General features: G+C 50.0%; 3 protein-coding genes across 3 annotated transcripts; all 3 read right to left on the reverse strand.

The window, feature by feature from the left end:
• Positions 1-5155: 5155 nt before the first annotated feature.
• ras2 lies at positions 5156-8148 on the reverse strand. The gene is made up of 2 exons (XM_062909137.1): positions 6855-8148; positions 5156-6782 (listed from the first exon to the last, which is right to left on the reverse strand). Exons 1-2 carry the CDS (start codon positions 6957-6959, stop codon positions 6180-6182), a joined length of 708 nt encoding a protein of 235 aa, XP_062767887.1. The 5' UTR covers positions 6960-8148; the 3' UTR covers positions 5156-6179.
• A 1823-nt stretch (positions 8149-9971) lies between these two features.
• QC763_201020 (uncharacterized protein) lies at positions 9972-10736 on the reverse strand (the record flags this gene model as incomplete). The annotated part of the gene is made up of 1 exon (XM_062909138.1): positions 9972-10736. The coding sequence occupies one exon, from the start codon at positions 10734-10736 to the stop codon at positions 9972-9974; it is 765 nt and encodes a 254-aa protein (XP_062767888.1).
• Positions 10737-14740: 4004 nt separating this feature from the next.
• Positions 14741-16051, reverse strand: QC763_201030 (uncharacterized protein; the record flags this gene model as incomplete). The annotated part of the gene is made up of 1 exon (XM_062909139.1): positions 14741-16051. The coding sequence occupies one exon, from the start codon at positions 16049-16051 to the stop codon at positions 14741-14743; it is 1311 nt and encodes a 436-aa protein (XP_062767889.1).
• Positions 16052-17871: the final 1820 nt, after the last annotated feature.

Consider the following 17871-nt stretch of genomic DNA (forward strand, 5'->3'; position numbering starts at 1 on the left):
GAGCTATACCAATACGGAACAGCAGGACTTGCTCAATATTCTCCATCAACAAGTCTCGTAATGACCTTCTTGCTTACTATTTTGGTTGATGTTTCTTCCAAACTCTACAGCTCCCTGGCCTGTTTCTGTTTTGCATCACCGTAGGCCCTGAACCATCCTAACGTACCTCCTATGAACATGTGTTCCAGGTGAACCGAAAGGCCAAGCTACGTAGCTTGTTTACTTTTTATTGTGATGAAATAATAGTGAACATAAGGTAATCTTTGACCGCAACACATTCAATCTCGTCAGCGAGAAGCCTTACAATAAACGACATTTCTGTGTCTTTTTCCACAATTACATCCTCATACCTTTCTACAAATGCTTCTAGAAACACAATGGCTACATGCCGTATTCGACACTCTATGTATTCTGAACAGTCATCTTATGCTTTGAGTAGATCCACATGTGGTTTTCCCCACTGCATATAAGACGACATCATTAGTCACTACGGGTGCTTCTTATATGTTCTTATGTGTACCGGCTGACTGGTTCTCGACCTAATTCAGAGAACAGAGTTCACTGCCATATCAAACCTCGCACACCTTAGGCAAAAGCTTTACTCTGACAATGAAGCTGGTCTCGGAAAGCTAGCTTTATGCTCAGTTTTACATTATCATTATGGGAATTAGGGCCCGAAAAAGATTTAATGGGCTTTCAAAGATAGTTAAGGTAGTTGATAGGCCCTTCAAAATTTCGGCCCTAGCTAGCATGCCTCCAGGGATAGCCAACAGGCTTTCAGAGGAGCTGAGAGGAATGTCCGTCATCCTCTGCAGTCTTTTCCCATCGTAGTTGTCCATCATTACACCCATAATGTGGTCACGTCGATAGAGTATCTGTTCAACAACTGGTGTCATATATCCGGATCACTATTGAGCTTGAATGGGGGAACAAGTACAAAGCCTCCCTCATGGTCAGCGAAGAGCTGGATAAGATAAATGTTTCGGTCTCTAATATTATATCCAATTTTAGTGATCTAACTGTAAAGCCTATATCAGGAGCCAGAAGACAAAGGAATGTACGCTCAGAGTTCCACACAGATACCTTTTATCGCATATAATAACAGCTATTGGAACAGACCGTCTTCCGAGTTTTTTTGCAGCAAAAATCAGTAACCGCAGACAGTGGGTGTTGGAGGCATGGAGAGAAGCAGATCTCTTACATCATACTTTTACCCAGTTTGATGGCTTTGTTATCCTTGATAATATGGCTTTGATTCAGGCAGAGTTAAACCTCGATCTTACGGTGTCTCTGTTGTGTTAGTTCTTAGTTGTTCCAAATCTTGGGTGTGTTGAGAGGCTTCAGAAGTCTTTGAACTCTTCTGTTATGTACCTACTACCTACACTTACCAAACTGACTTATAACCTTGTCTCGCCTCTAGTACCTACCGCATGAAGCCGGTGAGCAATGAGAAGCCCATCCCATTTTCCGGGTTAGTCTGCCCAACTCAGTCATGCACATCAAAGTGTCCTGGCAACATGATAACTCCAAAGACTACCAGGCCCCGACTTCGGACCAGACTGGTGAAGATGCCATCAGCCCGAGAGATGAATTTACCGTCGGTGAAATTCTCTAAAATTACCATACATATGCCGGTCGATCTCAGACCCAATGCCCGGCACCCTCCCATCATGCGAACATAGAGTCGGTATCCCAACAACTACGTGGTCGATGTCCTAATATAGACATGAAGACGGAGTGTACCGACACCCGCCATGGACTTTTCCTATCTCGTTTATCACACTGCTCCTGCCACTGCCTCAACCCAGCTCATCAGTCCTCCTACCTTCGTGAAGCGCCCAGCTGGGCCGGTCCAACTTAGGTCGCAAGACGGGAGCTAAAAACGGCGGCTTATCCATCTCGATATCAAGATCGTCCTCGAAAGGATCGCGGTCCGCTGTGCCTTTCCCTAGACTTCCCGTCTGTCCGCCTCATCTACTTGTAAGCAAAAAAATCCCCGGTCCAACTGCATTGCTCTTTATCTCTCCGCCTGGTCCCCAAGAGTCAAAGCGTGCATACTTTCATCATGTCCTTGCCCTGAAAGTTGTTAGATATCACCAATCCTTCCGCCTTGGCCTTGCCACCCCCATCTGTCCGGAAGGAACTGCTGTTGTAACTGACCGGTAAGGTGAGCTGGAGGACCCTGAAGGATAAGGGAAGCGAGGATAAGGGTTGGTATACGGGCCTACCTTAGTTAACTAGGACTCTTTAACCAAGTCAGGAAAGGTAATGGTATCAATGGGATATCTATAGCCCGGTATGCGTTGATAAGGACCTAGCAAGGTGAGGCGTTCACGTTCGCTTAACCTTACCAAGATCGCAACTCTTCCCCCATCTTTCCCACTTGCGATGAAACGAAACATCTGCGCCATCACACCGGTCAAGATATTGAGGGAAAATAATCAAATGTTGATAATGAAAAACCAATGGCGCAGGAAACGTGAAAAAAGAGCACACAATTCAGCTTGCCAAAACCTTGGGTAGCTTTCCACCACCCGCGAACGTGGGGGCTTGTCGAGGAAGCACCTTCTCAAAATCATCACGAGACTTCCGTGCCTTCCTACACCATCCAGCCAAACCCGCACGTGGACGATAAGATTTTCACTTTTGGCGTGTATCGTGCCCTGCCCTGATGATTGTGACGAAATTGTTCCTGTTCCTGCCCAACGCTTTCAAACATCCCACATGAGAGAGTCAACACCCTCGGTGACCGCGTCAGGCAGGTCACCTTGGGTAGTCCCTTGGGTAAATCACATCCCAATCTTTTTTACCTGTCAGGTACCGAAATGATGCCATCTCAAATGTTCTCTCTCTCTCTCTCTCTCTCTCAATCCCCCCCCAAAAAAAAAATATGATCTTGCATCGATCCCTCATTCCCCAAAAAGCCTTGCTGCCGGCGCATCACGCTTGTCCGTCCGAGCACCAACCTCCCGGAATTTCCCAAGTTCCCAAAAATCCCCCCCCCAAAAAGTGGACACCCGGCACTTGCCCACAACCAACCGGACACTCCCCCGGAATCCCTCCTCGACGTTGAAAGTGGATTTTCTTTCTGGCTACCAAAAAAAATCTAAAAGTAAGCACCCTGATGGCCTGCCTTCTCTCTCTTTTCTGACACAACCCATGTGGAAACACAAGAGGTTGGCGGGGGTAGCGGGCTCCATAGCACGGTACTGTATTGAACTTTTGTGTAGCGCTATGGGGAATCTTTGACATAGATATTCCAGCGGTGAGGCACCGGTCTCCAGAGACAGGACGAATTAAAAAATCTTTACGGAGTAATGAAAGGAGCACCCCAGCACGGAGCGAATCCCGGTGGTTCGGGATTTTTCTCTTCAAGCCCGAGGATTTTCATTAACGGGGGGCCAGGGAAAAGGGGAAGATCAGATAATTAGGTTGGGACCTTCCGGATGTGTTCAAGGTGCCGGGAGGCCGGTGGTCCCGCCCCCCGGGGACCGGAGAGGGATACCCGGAGTGGATGTTTGGGAGTTTGCTGGGTCAGTGGAGTTTTTTAGTTGTTGAAAAAGTTCGGAGGTGTCGGTATCGACTGATGATAATACCTGTTGAATGATTTGAAGGAATAAGATCCATGGTCGAAGAAAAAGGGGATATGGAGACAGGAAAAGAGAGAGGGTAACATCCAATCTTGGCTCTTTTGCGTGCATCTCGGCCCAGAAAGAAAAGAGGTGATCAGCAACTTTTTTAGCACTGACATTTACAAGGGTTTCTCCGTCCTTCAACGGTCTTGATGCCGTTGCCGACCCTCCACTTTGATATGCCAGCAGCTGTCTTTCTCTCTCACCCAACCCTTCCTGTGAAGGTATACCGATTTAGCCGGGCTGGCTGGTGCTGCAGTTCGTTGACCGGTCAATGCAAGTCCATCTTTGCCGCTCATTGGTGAAAAAGGAAAAAAAAAAGTAAAAGGTTAGTTTTCGATAGTCCATCGCCAATCTTTTTTGGCATCTGGATCTCTATCGACCGACCAACCAACCTACGTGTCTCCCCACGATGTGTGTTGTCTCTGAAGGTCCAGATTCGACATCACCTTTCTCAGATTTGACACCGTCCAGTTAGATTATCGCCAGAGCAGTCAGATGGTGTTAATGTCTCAGCTGTAAAGGACCTTTTTGGGGAGATACCAAGACAGCACCCAAGCTGGACTCCTGGCGTACCGTACCCGTCATCAGCACGTCAACGTCAAACCTCCCTTGATTGAGGCTTTCAGCAGCCACGGCGCCAAGCTGTCAACTTTTTTGACGACCGACTGCCATCTCCTTTCCATCCCATCCCTTTCCCTCCTCCAAGAAAGTAAAAGATCAACCATAAAACTACTCCGTCTTACTCCTCCGCAGCCAAGCAAGCAATCCATCCGTTCACCTGAAATTTTGGAACCAGCAGGAACAAGGTTACATTTCTGTTCTGGTGCTTTCGAAAGTCTCTCGAGATTGATTATCTGTGCGGAAAAACGGTGGGGCAGCTAAGGGAGCTTGGGCCACATCGCATCATGGCGTGTGTGTGCACGAACCCCACTATACTCAAGTCTTGGAAGGTGCTTCCGAGGTGAGGTGAGAAAGCTCACCTTGGGAGCGTTACATTTTGAATGTAATTTTTTTTCTGATCTTTGTCGAGGTTTTAACGTTGCTATCGACATATCGTGGTGGTGCTCACTTTGCTCACCGTGTTCTTAGAGTTAGAGCTTGATAGTTGGTGTATTGAGTACGATACCTGGTCATCCCCAGCCTCCTTACCCTTCTTGGATCTAGAGTGAACAACGCATACATACATACATACATACATCCATCTATCGCTCTTGGTACAAAGTACGTAAGCTCCCTCGATTCTTTGTCGATGGGTTCGGGTTCGGGTCCGGAATAAACCCACCGAACAACAACACGACGTAGGCACATACGACAGAGAGAGCCGGTATTTGCGGGTGATAGTCCCGAAGAGTACCGGCAAACAACGTCGTAGAGAGCCAGACTTCAAAGCTGTTTGGAAATCGCCCTGTTTGTGTTCTGCATATTCGAGGGTCCGTGAACGGAGCATTCAGACATGGGTTGGCAAATCCCATTTGGATGGACCTGTTTGGGAGATTCGGATGGAAGCTCACAGCACAATAGTCACATGTAAATTGTTTGTTTTAACTTCTTCATTTTGCTTCCTTGCTACTACTATCTTGGGGTATTCTTGAGCTATGCAACTACTTAGCAGGTAAAAGGGTAAGGTGGGATGATGTGTGGTAAAAGGCAAGGCAGGCCCCCAGAATTGGCAGAGGGGAGAGGGAGAAAGAAAAAAGCATCACTACCTCCGTCGCCATCGCCGTCTTTTAAGATCATCGTGATTCCATGTCCGTCGTGTCATTCATCTGCAGTTGCCCCAATGTGCCTCGCTCTTCTTCCCCTTCCATCTCTCTCTCTTTCTTCGTAGCGAAACCAGTCGCCTGCCCTTCTTCTTCCCCAATTTTTGTGTCATTTCCCCCTTCCATTTTTACCAAAGAAATGATTTGATCCTGTAGGCCCTGAAAAATGCAGGTATTACACCACCTATCCCTCCCCCAAACTGTGGCCTAGAATCCAATGCCTTCCAGATCATCCTTTCATCATCAATGCCTCGGGTTGAATAGACATACGCTCCCTCCTTGATGACTCCGAAAATAAAGCAACTGCAGCGGCTTGCCCGAAAAAAGAGATCTTCTCAAGATTTGATTTGGCGATAAAAAAAGAGAATGAACCCGCACCTCTCCCCCCCTCTCCCCCTTTGTCGAAAGAAACGAAATGGATATTTACGCCCCAATGATGCCCTCTTTTGATTTAATGCGCCATTCGCCGTGTCGGTGAAATGGGTAATGGTTGAATTCGATTGCTGCGGGAAATGGTTGTCGAAAATTGAGCAACAAGATGCCGAGGAATTCGGAAAGAAGAGATAAAGACAACGAATCGCAAGCTGCCAAAATTAAAATCCAGATGCATATTAGTTTTCGTAAAAAAGCTTTGCGAAAAAAATGGCCAGCGTGCATATCGAGCCCAAAATTTCGCGCAAACCCGGCTGCCAGGAACACGGGGGTGTTGTGTATTCAAGACGTCGGTTGCCAGAAGGGAAAATATGACTGAGTGGCGGCGAGGCGAGGGACCGAAGGAAGCCGCTCATAATATGACACACCCCCTGCGACGCTCGCTTTGTGTGCGTCGGTATCGGCTTTCCTTGGACTGGATGGTCGAATCGGCCCTCCTTGATTCGTACTTGCTGCTGCCGGTTGGCGAGAGGGGCTGGGAAGCGGCCTGGCGCTGTCTCCGGAGAATTCTAACCACATCGTAAAAGGCCTTGTCCACGTTGATATAGTTCTTGGCCGACGCCTCGACAAACTCGCATCCCAACTCGCGCGCCAGAGCGTGCCCTTCTTGTGTAGATACCTCGCGTTCCGCAATACGGTCGCTCTTGTTCCCCACAAGCATGATTGGCACGGGTGCCGCCGGGTTAGCCGCCGAGATAGGTGACCCTGGGTATGAAGGCGACGAGGCCGTCGACTCTTTTACTCTTTGGATCTGGTGGTGGAACCTCTTGATGCGCGTGAAGGACGAGCGGGACGAGATGCTGTACACTAGGATAAAGCCCTCGCCGTCTCGGATCCACTGGTCTCGCAGCGCTGTGTACTCTTCCTGCCCCGCCGTGTCCAACACCTCGAGCATGCAGGCTTGGTTGTCAATTACGGCTTGCTTTCGGTACGAGTCCTCAATAGTAGGGTCATACTAGGAAGGGAAGATTATGGGTTAGTCCAAGATGGCACAAGGGAGGGTGAACAAGACAAAAACAAAACATACTGTCTCGACGAAGTGTTGCAAGCAAAGTTGAATAGTAAGAGCGGTCTTCCCCACGCCACCGTCCCCCAGCACCACCAGTTTGTATAGTACCATTTTGCCCGCCATTGTTGCGAATGTAGTATTGGGATGTAGTCGTGGTTAGCAGAGTTCTCGGAGGTGGTGCGAGGCTATCGAACGAGAAGGGGATGCGTGGGTGGAAACGGAGCAAGGCTGGGTGGGTTTGGTGGTGCGATGGATTTTGGCGGAAGAGAAGAGTACCGGCACCGGGCGGAGCTAGTCGCGCAGCTTAGAACTGGGCCGATGGAGAGGGGCGACCGACGGGAGAGACGCAGCACAAAAGGCACGGAAAACAAGGACTCGAGAAGAGGTCGTTGCCACGGTAGGTAGTTGACGGGGATTGGTGCGTGCGTTGCGGATGATGGTGGTGTAGTAAGTGCGGGCGTGCGCTGCGTTGCCTGAGAGTTCGGGTGGTGGTTGTGGTGAAGGGTAGATGGTAAGTAGGTAGTGAAGTAGGCAGTGGATAGTGAAGCAAGTGTATACGAAGAGGTAGATAGATGCTCCGGCTCGGGACGGCAAAAAAGCGCAGGCGGGGAAAGTCTTTTGCAAAGACAAGAACTCGAGTGTGCAGTTGGGAGAAGAGAGGATAGATACCAGCAGCTACGGGTAACAGGACGGCGGTGGGCTGGCAGTGTTGAGTATGGAGCACCAAGCAATAGAATAGGGAGGGCGGCGGTGGAGCAAAAAGTATTGGAGTTCTCTGGTGGACAGATGCGGGCGGAAGTGGGCGGCTTTGCTTTTTTGGAGTCCCCTAACGCTTTAGGGTGGGATGGCTCGATGGGATATCGGGACCAACTCTTTGGCCACCCTGGACACTCGCGGCTGGAGGCTTCAGATCCGCGTGGTAGGGTCCCGGGTCTGAGAGAGAGAGATAAATATTGATCTTGAAAAGACAAAAAGATTATTTTTCTACCGAGTTCTTCTGAGGCCGCGGGCAATCGGAGAAGTTTTGATGGAAACCGGTAGGGGGTAGCAGTAATACCCTCAAGAACGGCTTAATAAGAAAATCACAAGCAACCTGGAACCTCTCTCTCCAAATACCTGGAGGTTCCAGATCACCACACTGCCTTGGGCAATACCTGTCAACAAAGACTCGGTGGTCTGACCCCATATCCCATGGGCCCCATGATGGACAACCAGCATATGAGGGACCTGGATATCTCGCCAAACAAGTACATCCGGCGGGTCCGTTGAGCTGAGGCTGGGAAAGGTAAACAAAGGTGAACTGGACCTTTCCTTTCCTATCCGACCTTAACTCAATCCATTCACGGCACACAGTCCTGATGTTGGAGGACCGAGATTCAATGTCAGTGACCTCTCTGAGGTGCAGACGCAGGTGCCTCGGACTGGCACGAGCGCATTCCCGCCTACCACTAGAGTGCCCCACTCTCCACCACTGGCTGCCCGCAAGGCGAGCGGTCCTGTCTTCGCTCGACCGCCTGGGCCAGGCCTGTGTTCCCGATGCAAGACAGATTGCAGAACATGACATCTCGCCAAGAATCATCAGACAGACCTCACCCCGAGAACTCTCGCCCTTGGCTGGCCGGCATTCGCAATTGCTAATCCGGGCCGGCATCAGGGCTAAAGACGTTAGACACATGCCAATACCCCCCCCCGTTACCAGCCGCGGACAAAGTGTGGGTAAAACAGTCGTGAGATTCAAACTTCTTAGGAATACAACAGCCCGGATGCTGGTGCCGACCCGTTGGCGCAACATGCTGCGGCCCTCAACCTTCCCTTCCTGCGGCCAGCACAGCATTGCCGTGGCCTCGAGTCTGCAGGGCACCAGAGCATAGAGCACCTCGGCAGCTTCAACTTGTCAGCCTCTCGCTCGCTATCGAGGTGTGTAAGCTTGCAGATGCAGATGACCAGGCGGTTGCCCGCAGCCCCGACCCATGTAATCCAATGTATTGGATACTTTGACGGCGGGACGATTGCGGGACAACCTCTCTCCTCACTCACTACGTTCCCCAGGTCTCTGGAACAAAACCGGTACTCCAACCAATCCCCAACATGGAATCCGTGCCGCTTTGTCTTCTTTTCCCCCTCCAATTGGGTTGCCACCGACATCGGGTTCTCTTGCGAGCAGACAAGTCCAGACGATTAGCCGCGCTCTACGGCTGTGTCGACGAATCTTGCGGCAAGCAAACGGTTTAGATCGATCCGAGGTTGGCGCCCATAGGTTTGTGACTTTTGCAACAAAGAACGGCAAGATCGCCCGGACGACACGGTGGTCACGGCGATCTCACGTCTACCTCTACGGCGGCCTTCATACGGACCGTGACACCCCCATACCTAACAGCAGCCGGTCTCGTCGCTCGGCCCGGGAGAAAGTCCTTTCGCCCAGGGCTGTCCGCGTGTACATGCCTCGGGGCGGCAACATGTCCAGACAGACACGAGATCGTGGCACAAAACAAATAGATTGCCCACTTACAGCGGTAAGCTCCCTCCCCGCTTCCCTAGCTTCGATTCCATGCAGACAGCGGAGCTATGCGGCGTCAAAACTATCTGCATCTACACTGCTGCTTCCCCGTCACACACTCTATCCCACGTGCAGCCTGCTTGTTGAAACGGGGCCATCATCCGCTGTTGTCGGGTGGGCTTTCCCTCAATAAATGTGTGGGCCTTTCTATCAAGTCTAACGCCTCCTGCTGTACGTCTGTACACTCACGATAATCGGTCTACCCTGTTGCAGGACGACCAAGTGTAACACTAAGTGCAGTTGGCGGGAGCCTCTTTGGATACTTTGCTTTGCCCCAGATTCCTGAGCATTGGGCTCTGATTTTTTTGAAACTGAATTCTGCTAACTGTTGTTGAATGAGAGCTGTCAGTATGTTTGCCTTCACGAGTATCATATATGACATATCCCTCCCCAACCAAACAAGGATATATCCCTCCTTGGCAAGCTCACGGGACCAGCTGTTAATGCGGGGACGCATAAATCAAGAGTCCATCGTCTCAGGGGCTGGCCTGTGAGCCTGTGATCCGACATGGGAGCTCCCGACGAGCCGCTTTTAGCACAGTACAACCCCGTCTGTCATATCACATCCCACATCACTTTTACTCTTCCTCCCCAACCAACCTATTCGCCACCTCCTCCAACCCACCCTTTCCGTCGTCAAGCCCAACCCAGAGATCCACCCACTCTTTTGCTTTCTCGTATCTCTCCTCGTCGAGACTCCATCTCTCTTCGTCTGGACGCTCGACGTAGACGGTTTTGAAGCCAAGTTTGTGTGCGGCGGCTAGATCTCCTAGGTGAGCTGCCGCCATGGCCACTTCTTTTGGCTCCAGGCCTAGCTTTTGGCATGCTCCGAAGTAGACGCTCGGGTGAGGTTTGTAAGCTTTGAAGTCCTCCGAGGAGCAAATCTCGTCATATCCCAGGTGGCCGTTTCTGTTCAGATCCTCCAAGCATGACTTGTTCCCGTCAGATAACATGGCCGTCCTGAACCTCTTTTTCAGTCTGGCGATCCCGGCAGCGGAATCGGGCCATGGTGTGAGCTCGTGCCAGGTTTGGACTAGGAGCTCGATTTGGGAGGGGGAGAAGGTGTCGGGGGGGAGGGAGAATTCGGTGAGGAGGGCGGGGAGGGAGTCACGGTGGTGGGAGTCGGTTGTTTTAAAGGGGTTGGAAGGGGAGGGGAGGTAGGAGCCGCAGAACTTGCCGTGGGAGAGGCGCCATTTGAGGGCGAAGAGGGGCCAGTCTACTTCTTTGAAGGTTGGAGGGGCTAGAGCACGGAGGGTGGAGATGATGTGAGGGCGCCAGTTTACTACTGTGCCGAAGATGTCGAAGGTGAGGGCTTTGACGCCGGTGAGGGAGGGGTCGGGCATTGAGATGGTGGGTATTGGGGGTAATAATGGGTGGTGTGTGATGTGAAAAGGTGATGAGACAGTCATGATCTGGTTTAAGATTGAGTATAAGTGAGGGGAAGAATGATTAGGCCAACGGGGGAAAGCCGGGAATGCCCGGAGGTGTAATGGTTGGTTGAGAGACTGGTTCACGTCTTTGAGGGGATTGCATAGCGAACCTGAAGAGTAAAGATCAGCAATAGCAAAAGTCCCGTACAGTATATCGAGATTTATTATTCAGGGAATACTGGAAGTACCAGCATATGGGTTTATAACTTCATCACAGCTCAGCCAAACAATCTTAACACCGAACCTGACAACACATGCTAAGTAGGTACCTACATACGCTACACAACGTAGCCAACAAGAAAATATTCAAAACGAAATACATGCGCTACGCCTTTAGTTTATCTACGTATGGTGTGGCAGGGTAACCCTTCCCGTCACGTTATATGTCCAACAACAGAGGTAACGCCTGAATACCAATCTCTGTAGACGCTACCACATCTCTCAAATCTTCCCACCAGTTTGGGCTCTCCCAATCACAATTTTAATCTGGCCGTTCCGCCATTTTGATCCTCAAAAAGTCAACAAACACTCCGTTTTAGCCGACAGACACAAGACCAGTCCCCTCCTGTTACAGCCCCAAAAGCTCTCGTCAAATCACCAATCTCAAAATGTCCTGGAAGTAGTACATGATATCTGTCTCTAGACTGCATACGTCAAAGACCTGTCTTTTGATTCAACAGAGTTTATTTTCTGACTTGGCTCTTCTCACCTTACAACTTTTGCAATATATACCTTCGTATACCACCTCCACAATAAAGCGGGACGCTGTGAACGTTTCATATCTCTAGTAGAAGAGGATCGACGTACCTACTATCAAATATTGTCGTTCAAACCCGCCGCGTGCGTACCCAGCATGTCCCGTCATGCTTGTCGCAGCGGGCGATAACACAAGGCAAGCACAGGTCCGGTATATACGGGTCTTCTGGCTTCGAGTCCACCTTCCTCACGCACTAAGGGCGGGCCTGGGTTTTCTGTGATCAGCAGTGATGGGACGATGTTGATAGTGGATGAGAACTTCGGACTTGGTGTCCTCTGGTGCTCGCTTGCGAGGCTGCCTGGCTCTTTCCATCGCAACCTTTCTTGGGATTGTTGTTCGGCTTGCGATGTGGTTATAGATGCCCGTCGTTATGGCGGGCTGTGTGGCTGCACGCGCTGCTCTGGTTGAGATGATGATAGGGAGGTGGGAGGTAAGCGGATTTAGGGGGACATCGTGGATAATTTGTTGGAATTTTCTGTGTGTGTGTGTGTGTGTGTGTGTGTGTGTGTGTGTGTGTGTGTGTGTGTGTGTGTGTGTGTGTGTGTGTGTGTGTGTGTGTGTGTGTTGGAGGACGGGGCCTTGACATTGGTTCAACGTGATGTTGTCAGCGAAAGTTTTAGTTCGGGGGGACGGGTTTATGGACTTTGGACAGTCCTTCATTTACTGGAGAGAAGGATACGTCGAATTGAATCTTGTTAAAAGAAGACGACGAGACTTTGGTAGTTCTTGATTAGAATATTTGAGTTGAGGCAAAAGACTGTCGTATGACATTGGATAGATGGATAATACTTGGGTTCTGACTTTACACTTCATTCGTGAAGATGGATTGTATCTCGGTTATCGTGGACAACGACTGGTGCTATCTCAGGGACCCTTGTACTATTCTATCCAACTAGACTCGGTACCTTTCTTCTTGCGCTTTACAAATATCCCTGAATAGCCCCAGCTATAAAGGCACAAACCCAAGACAGCATCACACGCTCTGAAGAAATGTTCAACCACTCATCCATCATCGAGGTCCTACATCGTGCCTACCTTACTTCCACGCATTGGGATCATCTTTAGCAGGTCGTGGGTTTTGAACGTGCGCGGGTGCTGCTTCCCGGCTGTCTTGTACTGTATCAATCGGCAAGAACCTTCGCAATTTTTTCAAAAAGGGTGGAGAGGGAGAAGAATAAGATCTGCCTGTTTTCTCATTTGGCGATGGTGGCTTGGAAAAATTGAAGGGAGGGTTGAGCAGAGGGAGACGATAATATATCTACGCCTGTCAAGAGCGCTGCCATGGATGACGCCATCTACCGAAGCTATTGCTTTGCTACTCTTCCCCTAGGAAAGGAAAGCGTAGGTTCCCTCAAGACTGACAATGGACAGTAACTGTCTTGGCACGAGTCTTGGAGAAATGTATGGTTCCTGATAGACGAAGAGCCTGTCTTTCATGTATCATCCGTCTTGTTGGTGCAACTCTTTGCAGTCCCTCCCAATACAATTGCAAAAACTCCAACCGCACCTGAAAATTGGTGCTCACTGTAAAACTCAAGATTTTGTGACCTAAAAGGCGCTCTCTTGTTTAAGTAGACACGTAGGGAGAAAAATGTCGCCATAATGATGAACCAAGGGTTAATATATGATCTCTACCCAAAGTATAGGCAGAGGTTGAGTCGAGTTATTACACAGGCCGTATATAGGGGGGAGACACCCGATTTAGAGATTCTCAAAAATGGAAAGTCGGCGACGATGAGTTCCCTTGAGATTTCACAGCCTCGTCATGTACCTAAGTTTATCTGTATCCTCGGAGCACGATTCCAAGGTTTTTCTTGTTGTCTCTATGAACAAAGCTTTGATAGCTAACAAGAAGGGATTTTCACAACGGCCTTCCCGAGAAGGCTTGTTTGTGTCACCACTTATGCAAGGTAGGTAGTTTGTCATTTAGAGCTTCGAGGCTGAGGTTGTCGCTATTTAGAATTTGGATCTCGGCAGGTATCTTGCACCACTAAAAAGCTATGCCCAACTGGCCCTCCTATCTCTTTGGGAATCATTTTAGCATCAAAGAGGGAGATACTCCTCCATACACCACCCCAACCAATCCCGCCTTCATCCTTCCAAACGGCGGGCAGAATTGCTGTTTTGACAGCAAGGCCTCAAAGAGCCCATAGAAACCAGGCGCAGGCAGCCTCGCGCTATGTACTACATCTGGAGGGTTTTTGACCGTCCCTTTCGGAGAAATCTTGAGCTTGAAAGAAGGGGATGACAGACTGAAGCGTCCTGCCAGCTCTCAGACGATGAAGCAATTCTGTTGTGAAGTGGGAATACATGAAGCGAGACATTCCTAGATTTTGGGAGCTGAATCAACCGCCAACTTGATGCCCCAAGGAAATCAAAGACACCCAAATAGAGAGCTGTTTTCCCTCATCCATGATTCACCAACATAACTTCTATACATGGCCCACCAGTATTCTGATAGCGAGGCCTTGAGACTATGTCGAGATTACTCTTCAGTGCCTTTCAACCATCTTCAAAGACCTCTCAATAGATATTCAAGACCTGTTCACTCCGAGTAGCAGTCTCCAATTATGCTGTCCACGATGTGAATTCCTTGATGGAAAATAGCCAGTAGGGCTAATGATGAACAGCACCTGTTATGGGGGCCAATGTGTTGAAGGTGATCAAGTCAACTCAAGCAGAGCATGAACGCTGGATTAAGGGGTTCAGGGGCATTCCATTCACTTCAACAACACATCAACACAAGTCCAGTCACAGCAACACAAAGTCAAGCCCACAACTCATGTATTGGAACCTGTTCCTACTACCATCTCATAAAACCACCTTCACACTCTCCCCCAAAAGAATCCAATACACTCTCAAGCTTCATACACCCGCTTCACCGCAGGCCGGTCATTCCCCTCCACCCAAATAAGATACACAACAAAAAAAACCCATTTTAACGCCCGCTTCTTATCTGTTCTTGCCCTCATTTTCAAGAGGGGTCCGATATATCAAGAAATCCAAAACATAAGAAAATATAAAAATTTCCACGACCGTTTCATCCGAAAAAGTAGATCACAAAGAAGTAGAGTAAAGTTGCTCCCCAAATACACCAGGATATCGTCAGTTCAAAAAAGTCAAGAACACATCAAAAGAAAAAGGCCATCCAAAAAACACCTCATGGTGCGGCATGCTCATCGCCGAATGGACTCCTTTCCCGGTTCTTGACTGGTACAGAAGAGTCTCTTTGAGACGCCCGTCGTGTCGCCTCCTCGATGACAGCACTGAGGTTGTTACTACTGATGCTGCTGTTGTGAGACGGCTTCGGTGGGTCAGAAAACGGTCCGAGATCGTTCGTTTGTGGCGAGTCAACAATGATGGTAGCGGCGGTGGAGTCTCTATAGGTATCGCCCGAGACGGTGATAGGGGAAGAGAGGGTATCCTGCTCTGATCTCGCTTTGCTGCTGGTGCTGTTGCCGTTCAACTTCTTGATGCTTCCAACCCGAACAACCATAGCCCTAGCCGGCGTGGCTGTGTGGGTGCTGGCATTGTTCAAGAAGGTAGACCCGACGCTGAAAGTGCTGTTGGCGGGACTTGGCGGCCGGAGAGAAGAGTACTTCTCGTAGTCGACAGTGGGAACTGGGGGAGTGGCGGTGCCGCTAGAGTTGTTGGAGTTGGCCGACCGGACACTAACCATGGCCGGCTTCGCTCGCATACCCGTCTGCGCGGGAGCCACAACAACGGCGCTCTTTCCATAGATGGTGGACGCCACGCTGGAGCGCGGGGCGTACGAGGTCCGGGCGTAGGAAGTACGATCAGTGTAAGAGGAGATGCCAGAGTAAGTCGAATCACGCAAGTCACCCGGGATGAAGAAATGCTGATCTTCTGTGCTCGATGGAGTGCCGGCCTGCGAGTGACTGGCAGGAATTGGCGGAACGGGAGGAACCAACACTGTGGGAGAGGCTGTGGCTCTGTTGGTAACCCCGGGAATATAGGCGATCTGGATGATGTTCGAAGCGCGGGTAAGAACGGTGGAGGCAATCGAGTGAACAGTATGGGTGGAGGCACGATAATCCCGGCGTTGAGCAAAGTTCTTCTCCCCATCCATATGCTCAGCTGAATCTTCCCAGACCTCCTGGGCAACTGGTTGCTGCTGCCTCCTAGACTTCACGCAAAACCTCCATACCAAGTACGAGAGAATGACAACGGCCGCGATACCACCAATCACTCCACCAGCGATGGCACCGACATTGGTCGACGGTTGCGAGGGTCTGGAGGGAAGCATGGCTGGATCGAGAGGCTGGCAGATCATATGAGCACATTGCTTGCATGTCTCGGGGATCATGATGCATTCATGTGTCGTCTGGTCGCAATTCTCTGGGCAGACGGGTTGTTGTCCCTTGTTGCACTGAACACAGACTTCCTGGCGCTTCCATAGCGTCGAGAAGGACATGGCGGCCGCGCCATGTGAATCGAACATGTCGGCCATGGTGAGCAAGAAACCTGAGACGTTCGTGAGGCGGGGTGAGGAATATATAAAAAGGGCGATGCTGTTTGGTGTTTGGGTGACCTGTTCGTTACGCTGTGCCGATCTCGAGGATGTGTAACGGGCCAAGCCTGGACCACTTGCTCAACGTCTATCTATTCCACGCGCGTGAATTGTTCGTTTGTGACCCGAGAGCTTATCGTATCAGATGAAGAAAATCGAAACGGTATAAGGGGATGGTTTGCGTCGTCGGTCGGGTTTCGCACTCGGCGGCGGGCGCAAGCAGAGAGGACAGGATGATGAGTTGAAACGAGTGACGATTGAGACTAGCTCAGTAAAGAACGGAACACATTTGGTTTGATAAAATAGAACGAATTGAAATAATGAATACAGAGCTTCTTGACAGTTATAACAACAACAACAACAGCAACAGGGCGCGTGGTTGATGTTGAAGATGGGACGCCAGGAACCTCGCTGCGAGGCAAGAAGGCGGAAGGCGGGAAGGGTGGAGGATTTGGCTGAAGGACCTGGAACTTGGACCTGGCTCCTCCCTCAATTTGGCCAAGGGGCCAGTCAGGAGGGCAGAGCCACACTCAGGCGCCCCGCAGCGGTTTAGCGAAAACGTCCTGGAGGGCGACACCAACGCCCCATTCGCTCGATCAACCACGCCTGGCCTGGCCCCTGGATTCTCTCTTGTGGCACGGCATTAGCATTACGGGAGCACACTTCCATGTTTCTTTTTGGTGCCTTTCCAGAACATTGATGAGCTTTTCACATCATCACCATCCTCTCTCTTTTCATTTCTATCAATAACATCGCAATCAATTGCCTCACTGATGGAGCATATCGGCTCTTCTTGCCACAGCTCAAACGTGGCATGAAATTCGCTTATACCTCTCGCCTTCCCAAAGAGGATTTCCCCGCGACAACAATCGCTCGGTAGGTCCCACTCAGCCCAGCCCACCATTGCCAAGGCATGCTCCACATGTGAATCCCTTCCACCCAATCACGGACCACGCCCAGGCCAGAGGTTTCAACGCCTTTTTCGAAATCCCGAAGCCATACATACGAATGCATGGGTTGCAGATCAATTCTGAATTTGCATCAATTTATGGATTTCCGACCCCGCGTTGACGACGACTTCTGGGGAAATGATCAAGAAGATGTCCTATCAAGATTTCTAGACTCAACTTGAAGTCGTCGCTGATTGGACAACCCCCCTTCCTACCGCCAAGCCACAGTTTCTTTTCTTAACAAGACCCATCAAATAGTTCCTGCAGACCTGCGGTGGTGGTGTGGTGCTGTTATTGCTGACCTTACCATGGAAGGTCCAACACCAATTGAGCAAGTTCCAACAACGGGCAACCAACCACCGTCATTACACTACCATAGCCATGCCATATTTTTCCAGCTTTGTGTGTCTCGGGTGTATATTACTCAGCTGCAAAACCTCACGAGCCGAACATGCAATGTTATGTGCGGGACCTATAGAAAGCATAGTCTCGGGATAATATACCGGGCAAATCCTGGTGGTCCCAGTCCCCAAGAAACCCGTGAGGGTGTTTCGGGTTGTTTTTGTTTCTGATGGGTATATGTGGATATCCGATCCCAGGCATGGTGGCTTGAGAGACTTGACACGAGATGGGGAGACGGGGATATCCTATGTTGAGGTTTGAGGAGTAGGAGACCTCAAACCTTCATGGCTGGGTATCCTTTCATGCATGGGAGCCGTTGTTTTGGAATGATATCCTGACATCAACTCTTAACAACATGTCGTTATTCCCGAAACGAGTCCATATTGTCATCATCACTACAGCAAGTCC

Source organism: Podospora pseudopauciseta, assembly GCF_035222475.1.
Source record: "Podospora pseudopauciseta strain CBS 411.78 chromosome 2 map unlocalized CBS411.78m_2, whole genome shotgun sequence".
Lineage (NCBI taxonomy): Eukaryota > Fungi > Ascomycota > Sordariomycetes > Sordariales > Podosporaceae > Podospora > Podospora pseudopauciseta.

Bases quoted from the DNA above. Each gene is read 5' to 3' on its own strand.
- ras2 (XM_062909137.1), bottom strand. From the start codon at position 6,959: ATGGCGGGCAAAATGGTACTATACAAACTGGTGGTGCTGGGGGACGGT. The intron at 6,783-6,854 runs GTATGTTTTGTT...TTCCCTTCCTAG, and splicing joins TGCAACACTTCGTCGAGACA to TATGACCCTACTATTGAGGA.